The 8,746-nt window shown below is 32.1% G+C and overlaps 2 protein-coding genes across 4 annotated transcripts in view; one reads left to right on the forward strand and one right to left on the reverse strand.

The window, feature by feature from the left end:
- Nucleotides 1-4,585, forward strand: part of LOC128249193 (uncharacterized) — a 14,374-nt gene extending 9,789 nt beyond the window's left edge. For 2 of the 3 annotated variants that reach the window (XR_008265300.1, XR_008265299.1), the window contains exon 3: nucleotides 1,255-3,731. Coding sequence is in view for 1 of the 3 variants with exons in the window: in XM_052972110.1 (XP_052828070.1) it covers nucleotides 1,255-1,312; nucleotides 4,006-4,088 (141 nt within the window). In the remaining 2 variants the exon portion in view is untranslated. Of the gene's footprint in view, nucleotides 1-1,254; nucleotides 3,732-4,005 lie in introns of those variants that run through there. The other variant, XM_052972110.1, reaches the window with a different exon arrangement.
- LOC106875323 (probable serine/threonine-protein kinase drkC) overlaps nucleotides 1-8,746 on the reverse strand; it is a 136,013-nt gene that overhangs the window by 105,437 nt on the left and 21,830 nt on the right. Inside the window, exon 4 of the mRNA XM_014923410.2 lies at nucleotides 4,548-4,681. Coding sequence (XP_014778896.1) covers nucleotides 4,548-4,681 — 134 coding nt within the window. The remainder of the gene's footprint in view (nucleotides 1-4,547; nucleotides 4,682-8,746) is intronic.

Here is an 8,746-nt window from a genome sequence, read left to right on the forward strand (position 1 = left end):
TATATATATATATATATATATATATATATTACAGGTAAATAGTTAATTAGTGTTTCTCAATTTGAACTGATGTGAAACTTAATAAGTGATTCACGAGTAAAGATCTATACAGTAATTTAACAAACAGATTTGTTAATGCACGCTAAAATGATTAACAACAATTGAGAATTCTATCAGTATAAGCGATCAGAAGCAATTGAACTACCAGACTGTGGAAGAGTTAAATTGCATGCCACTTCTCTTGAGAATAACGTACCATTAGCATATGACAAATAAATTAATTGTCTCTATATAATTTTAATAACGATGCGTATATGATCACAAATAAACGAAGCATATTGAGAAATGAAAGCAGCTAGAAACATACACGCTATATAGCTTAGTATATATATATATATATATAGACATACATACATATACGCAAGCGTACTTTCATGCACATACAGAGGACACGTGCATATGCATTTAGACGTATTTAGGTATATATATATATATATATATATATGGGAGAATTTACGAAAAAGCAACGACAGACGAGGGTGTAAACAACAAAAGGATGTATTAGTTTAACGCTCGAGAATAAAGAAAGTTTTTAACGTTTCGAGCTTTAACGCTCTTCGGCAACGCGTTGTGTCCGCTCAGCTGGCAAAAAATGAGTAGTACCTGTGTTTCAAAGGGTCAGCCTTGTCACACTCTGTGTCACGCTGAACTTCCCTGAGAACTACATTAAGAGTACTCGCGTCTGTGGAGTGCTGAGCCACTTAGTCGTTAATTTCATGAGCAAGGTCCTCCGTTGATCGTATGAGATGGTACCGTCGTCGTCGTAACCGACGGAGTGCTCCTTAATATATGTGTATGTGTGTGTGTATAAGCATGCATATGTTCATATGTATTTAAATAACAGCTGCCATACAACAGTAATTACACGTTTCCTAGCTTTTATCCTGTTCTGTTCATAACCTTTACCCTCATTGAACGCCTCTACGTTCTTCCTATGAACAGATAATATCCGAAAATTGAAGGCACAAAGTGTTAAAGCATTAACCTCATATTGTATTTTATAAACTATCGTTTTTAGCATTTATTGTATTGATACTCTATATACGGACGCTCACACACACACACATATGTAAATGGGAATATTTATGTATGAATATATATGTGGTGCAAGCCCTATCGCGGAGGAGAGATACCTGATTATTAGTATATTATTTTCTTCAAACCGATTAAAATTTAATTTTCTATATCTTACAGATCTTCCGTCGCAGATGCAATGTAACTCAACAAGTGAAAGGATTCTCTTCATATAAAAGTAATTTCCTTTGAAAGTTGTTATTTTGAAGACAGGACTATGTCTCTTATAAAATATTTAACTCCTTCATTTTTTTATGAATAAACTTATAAATATATAAAACCTTCGTAGTTTTGAGAACAAGCTACAAAAGACCATTAGCGTCTTAAAACTTACCATCATTATATACTGAAGTCTCTGAAACAAGGTTTTGAATTATTAATGAACCTTGTTATATTGTTTCTCATTAATCATAAACGACACATGAAAAATGTTTCACAGACTTGAGTCTGATAGAGTTTTTATTCAATACAACACAGGCACAGATTCACACACACACACAAACGACTCAATCATACATTAACACGCACATACACATACACGCACACACACACACACACACACACACACACAAACACACACACACATACATATATTCATATGTGTATGTATATATTTATATATATGTATGTATGCGTATGTTACTATTTAACAAATTTTATTCAACTTTCTCTCTTTTATACAACCGTGACTTTTTTTCCTGTGACTTTTTTTCCGTTACATTTTTACTTGTGACATTTTTCACCGGGATTCTTCGTAACATGTAACGTGCTTTCGCCATTGCTTTAAGAGCGTACCTACTCAGGAGAAGAATCCAGGTAAAATGTCACAGGAAAAAAAGTCACGGAAAAAGGTTCAGAGGTAAAAAAAAGTCCGGGGTGGGGGCTCTGTCCAAGTGGGTTTTGTCCTCGTGGGGTTTTGTCTGGATCTCGTAAATTGTGACTTTTTCCCTGTGATTTTATTACCGGTGACCATAAATCAATTGTGACTTTTTTCTTAGCCAAAATTATAACTTTATTACCATGACTTCTTTTTCTGTGATTTTATTACCTGTTACCGTTACGTTACGAACACATACTCGTTTGCATATAACGGCAGTTCTAGCTCAATTGCCGGAACGTTTATAATCCTCATTCCCCAAATTTATTGAACAACCATTTAATTTCATTTAGTAATATACATATACGTACCACAGCATATATACAGTGTTGATTTGTATACAGAGTGTCCATAAATAACTTTATAATTTGAAAAATTCAGAAAAAAATGCGATCTGAGGATAACTGAACAGAGGTTATGGAAAAATATAAGTGAACAAATAACGTTTTATCAGAAGCATCCAAACACTTCTCACGTGAGCCGCTTTGGTTGCAAAGATGTTGATTGATGGTTCTCAACTTTAATAGATGCAATAAACTGTGGAAGTTGTAAAGATAATTTATGGATACGCTGTATATAAACATGTTTTATTGCCTTGTTTCCATGCCAAATCAGCATCTGCATGCCGAACTTTGCATTATTTATCGTCTGTGATAAGAAACTTACGACTGTTTTACATGTTTAAGGGAAATAATTCTAGTATACATTTTTCTACATTTTTATACATTTTATATAAGATTTATACATTTCAAAATGAATGCAGTTATTCAGATTAAACATATATACACGAAGAGAGGTTGACAGTAACTTCGAAGTTTTCGCCGGATGTTGTTCACCATACTATCCGAAAAAACTAGAAGCACCAAAATCTAAGTTGCTGTCACCCCCTCCTCAGTCTTTTAAAAGTTAAAATAAATGTGTGCTATACTAAACGCATTGAAAAATTCTTTAGTAGAAAGTTATAGTGCTTTTAGTATAATTCGAATAAAAGACAAAAAAAGTGTATACATATGTATATGTATATGTATGTATATGTATATGTATGTATACACACATATATATATAATACATACATATATACATATATATATATATATATATATATTTCGTATGTGTATTTCGTGTGCAAGATTCTTGATGTGGATACGTGTGTTGAAAGAAATACAATTAAACCTTGGGAGAGGCATTATATATATATATATACATATATACATATATATACATATAGGCGCAGGAGTGTCTGTGTGCTAAGTAACTTGCTTACCAACCACATGGTTGTGGGTTAAGTCCCACTGCGTTGCACCTTGGGTTAGTGTCTTCTGCTATAGCCTCGGGGTGACATAAGCCTTGTGAGTGGATTTGCTAGACGGAAACTGAAAGAAACCTGTCGTATATATGTATATGTATATGTATATATATGTGTGTGTATGTTTGTGTGTCTGTGTTTGTCCGCCCGTACATCGCTTGACAACCGATGCTGGTGTGTTTACGTCCCCGTATCTTTGGCAAAAGAAACCGATAGAATAAGTACTAGGCTGACAAAGAATAAGTCCTGGAGTCGATTTGCTCGACTGAAGGCGGTGCTCCAGCATGGCCGAAATCAAATGACTGAAACAAGTAGTAAAGAGAGTAAAGAATATATATATATGTATATACATATATACATCTATGTATACATATTTGTGTATATACATACATACACTCATACACACACACACGCACTCACACGCTCATATATATATATATATATATATATATATATATATATATATATATATATATATATATATATATATATATATATGTATGTATGTATATATATATACGTACTTATAGCATGATTCAGTGTTAGTCGGAATGACAACTTTAACATGAGAGTTCTCTATGACCAACAAGATTTTAAAAAAATAAAATTCATTTAACGATGAATCACTGTTTACTAAAATTTCTTGTATCTTTTAATTTTTCTTCTTTTATTTCTTTCCATACTGTAGAAACTGATTTAGCATTTCTGCACGAACGACGAATTACATCCTGCTTAAGGTTAAAACAGACGCAAAGAAAACGTAAAATCTGACAAAATACGATTGTTGTAATTTCTGCTTAAAGTTGCTGGCGAAATCATTTTTCAATAGCTTTTAAACTGAAAAATTTTGAAAGATTTACTGCGAAAAACAATTTCCACGCGGAGAAAATTTAAGAAATTACTATAATCGAACGAGAATAATCTGGTATTAACATAGTAGGCGTTTCTGAGATTCTGTAAAGTAAATACTATGGCATTATGTACAAACACTGAACTTGAGTGAAAGCAAGTAGTTACGGGAGAGATGTTTTGTGTTACGTTACAAATGGAGGTGATTATAAACGGCTGCTTAAAAGACAGTTCTGTTCGCATTAGTATACAAAGAAAATACGTGAAAAATATGAAATACAACGTATACGCGTATTTATCTTCACGTGTCTATGAGCGCTTATTTGTTTTTCCGTGTGAATGCGTGTATGTGTGTGCAAAATGAAACAAAGATGTACTCACTTCAATCCTTTGTACGATACACTGAGGACGTATTTATTCAAATACGGAAACCACACATTCCCAATGTTAGAATGTTCTTTTGTTCCGACAGCGTAATTGTACATACGATTTCTGGATATCTTAGATTTACACATCTGCAAAAAGAAATGTAATGCTTGCTTATAATATTACATAATTATATAGAATTGTATATACATTAATACATTGAAAATAACATTTCAGCCTCAGAAGAGAAACGTGGTTATTATATATTTATTTTATATGAAGTAATTTATATTTATGAAATTGCATGTAAGATGGAAGTTTATTGGTTTCAAATTTTGGCACACGGCAGCAAATTTTAGGGAAGGGACAAGTTGATTATAACAACGCGCGTTATCCGCTGGTACTTATTCTATAGGCCCCGAAAAGATGAAAGCCAAAGTCGAATTTGATCTCAGAACATAAAGACGGACGAAATAACGCTAAGCATTTTACCAATACAAAATAGAAGTATAATGTTTCGAAAACAAACCGCCATGGTATAATGGACAAACATGACAGTCATTAAGTAGAAATATGTTTATTCTCGTTGATATAACTAGCATAAACATCAAATTATAGAGCTTACAGTGCGTGATGTCCACTTATACACAGCCATAAGTAATTCTTTTCAACCTGGTCGTTTAGACAGTTTGAGCTGCAAACCCAGCACCATGAATTATAGAATACAAGACAACGATTCTTTCTTGGCCAAAGCGCCCAAGAAAGTAAATGAAAAAGAAATAGTAATTTCATTATCCTATGACTGATATACTTTATATATATACGTATATTATATGTAATATAATATACATATAATATACATGTATATTATATGTACATTATATGTACATTATATGTGTATTAGGAAAGTTCTTACCCATATTTGACAGTACTTATATCTAAATCGCTCATGTTCGCTACCTCATTTCTAATTTCCTACTGTGGTTAAGCATAATTAGCTATAATTAGATCTTACTCATAATTAATCTTACCTTATTTAATAATGTATAAAGCTGTATCCAGATACTCTAGAGCCTAGATCAATGCAATTGAATAATTCTCGACCGTATTAACCATAGCTTAATTCAACCTTAATGATAGATAATATATTGAAACATATTCACACATTCTGCAATCTGCGAAAATACTTATTTTCCCATTGGTGTTAACACCTTAAAATTAAATAGTTCGTATGTGTTAACTATTCGTAATTTACACTTGGATATTGAACATAGCCTAATAACGTTTAAACTTTATCACTGTAAATATATAATTCCTTAGCTCCGCTAACAATAATTTGATTTCACCATAGATATATATAATATATTAGGTCTTTTAGACGTTTGCTCTTTATAAAATATTTCTCACCTGTTAAGGTTTGACATCCCAGACTATCATATTTAATACCCCAACAAGACCATGTGCTCCAAGCCTTTAAATTGTTGAGTGTTTGAAGACATAACACACGTCATAATAATGTACCTAGCCACGCGTGCTTTCATAGTTAGAAACTTTTAGTTCCTCTTAGTATCAAATTATATTTATCTCTCACAAGATGGGATAGATTTTTTTGTTAATCTTAACTTTACAGAACAGTAAACTATATAAATATATATACATATATATATATATCATATATATATATACATATATATACATGTATATATGTATGTATAATATAGGCATATGCATGTATATATATATATATATATATATACACACACGCTCGCACGCATACACACACATATACACATATATTTACATGCTATAGAATTGATTTAAAGTCGAAAACAATTTCTTTGGAAATTTGATGCCGTATAAATTTAATGATAATGGATCTAATGTGAATATTTCAAACAAAATCAATAATCTGATTATATTCGATAGCAATGAAATTAGAATTAAGCTTGTAAACCAAAATTAATACTTATATACTCTAAACAACGTGCCCTCTTTACTAGTGGACGGACTCTTTTTCAAGCAAGACGATTTTGAAAGATTTAAGATCGAAAATCTTTTGCGTTTTATATTATATAAAAATGTCACGGTTACCGTTTTGGCTATTTGATTAATAATCGCTGGATCAATGTATTAATCTACAAAAAAGAAATCAAGTATTTCTTTACTGGGAAACCTAAATCAGAGACCACTTCACATGTCAATCCAGAAAGTGGCGTATATATTTCCTTTGATTTTTATTTATACTTTTGGTTGTTTTTCCTTTTCTTTTTTTTTCTCTATCTTTTATTTTGGTAGTGCGGTAGATTGTCTGATTGATTAATGTTTTTTGTTGTTACTGTTGTTTCAATCGCATTGAGAGAAATAACTTCAGAGATATATATACATAACAGATACATGATAAAGTAAAAGAACATCTTAGATCAACTCTTAAGTCTCTATGGCTTTAGAACTTAAATCTTACGATCTCTATTACAGCTATAGGAGAGAGTTTGTAGATTTTAAACAATATTGAGCAATTTGAAATAGACAGAATATAGACAGTGGGAGAGTAGTAGTGAGAGAGAGCGAGAAGGGAGGAGGGAAAAACAATGAAAAGACAGAAAGAAAGGCTTAATGAATAAAGGAGAAAAAAGAGATATAATGTTAGGATTCCTTTAGTTTCAATTGCTTTTTTTTTTCAAATTACACCGATTAATTAATTTCAGTAACTTATTTCGTTTTGCATATGCTATCTTTTTACAGCACCTCTTCTACGCTATTTTGCACTTACTGTATGATTCTGTATTAACTACTTCCTCAGCTACTGTTAAATCTATCCGTCATTAACAAGAACCAATTAAAACTAAAGCACACCTGCATATATTCCTTGTACTTGTATATGAAGAAAATAATTCCTTTAGTCATTGATTTGATTCTAGCTTTTCCTCACCGCATAATAATCTCTAAATAAAATTTGCATCATCCCATTAATAAAGATGACTAGTAACAACAGGAAATAAGTAGCGAAAACACATATTTCTCGGTTCTACACATGTTTTGAGCTACAAACATGGCACACAAACTGAAAGAAAAAAACGTATATATATATAGATATATATATATATATATAAATATATATGGCCCTAAAAGAGCTGTTGTTCTTTTTGTATAAGGTACTACGTTCTTGTCTTGAAGTTGATATCAAATGTTACAAAGCATTTTTGAGATAGAAGTAATTTCCTGATGCGTGGTTTAAGGACTTTTATGTATTCATTTGATGTGTGATAGAGAATGTGCCCTACGCCAAATGATGTAGGCAGTTATAATGAGACCTCAAAAGGGTAGGAAATTGATTAAGGCTATTCAATATTTTAAATCTACGCAAATTGGTCGCTCGAATTCTCTTAAGCTGCTGGGTGGGTTGCTTACATAAAGAGATTGAATGCGTATTTTACTGAGATAGGTCAAGTGATGTAGACAATTCTGATGAGACCGCAATAACGGTTGAAAATCGATTAAGGCCCTTCGTCATTTTTTTCAATAATCAGAGAAATAGCTCAATGTTTGTATGGCTACTGCCTAGGTTAACGAATATTTCTCTTGAAAAAGCGAAGTATTTAGAATTTTACGCATAATATATTAAAACTGTGATCAGTTATACAGGAATGTGGTTCATTACAAGGCAACATTCTTCATCTTTATAGTTCCAATTTACATTTCTATGCAATGAATATCAATAAATAAACGCTTCTTATTTTAATGACAAACACAATGTACAATAAAACAGCATACGAATAATTAAAAATCAAAGATGAACCAAAATTTAACTACTTGCACAGTTTCCAAGCTATTCTGTGATTAAATTAATATCAAGATTTTAAGGGCAAATCGAAAGTTGGTTGGGGTGACTAAAACTGTATGTTATCAGTCTAAATTCATTACATCAGTTGTTTCTAAATATATTCAAATTTTCCATTTCTGCCAGCAAGGACAGAAATGGAATCTACAAAAGAAAATATCAAACATATTGTAAACAAATTGCATATAATTGAGTCGATAGATTAACAACTAATCCTCCGTTAAAAGTGGACGCTTTATATGTTTAGAGCAGTTTCATGCACTAGTGTAGCTGGGGTGGGGAGGTAGGGGCAGTCCACCCCCGGCCGGCACTCTCACAGGGGCGGCACTCTCAAAGGGGCGGCACTCTAACAGGGGCGGCACTCTCACAGGGGCGG

Source organism: Octopus bimaculoides, chromosome 12 (genome assembly GCF_001194135.2).
Source record: "Octopus bimaculoides isolate UCB-OBI-ISO-001 chromosome 12, ASM119413v2, whole genome shotgun sequence".
Classification (NCBI taxonomy): Eukaryota; Metazoa; Mollusca; class Cephalopoda; order Octopoda; family Octopodidae; genus Octopus; species Octopus bimaculoides.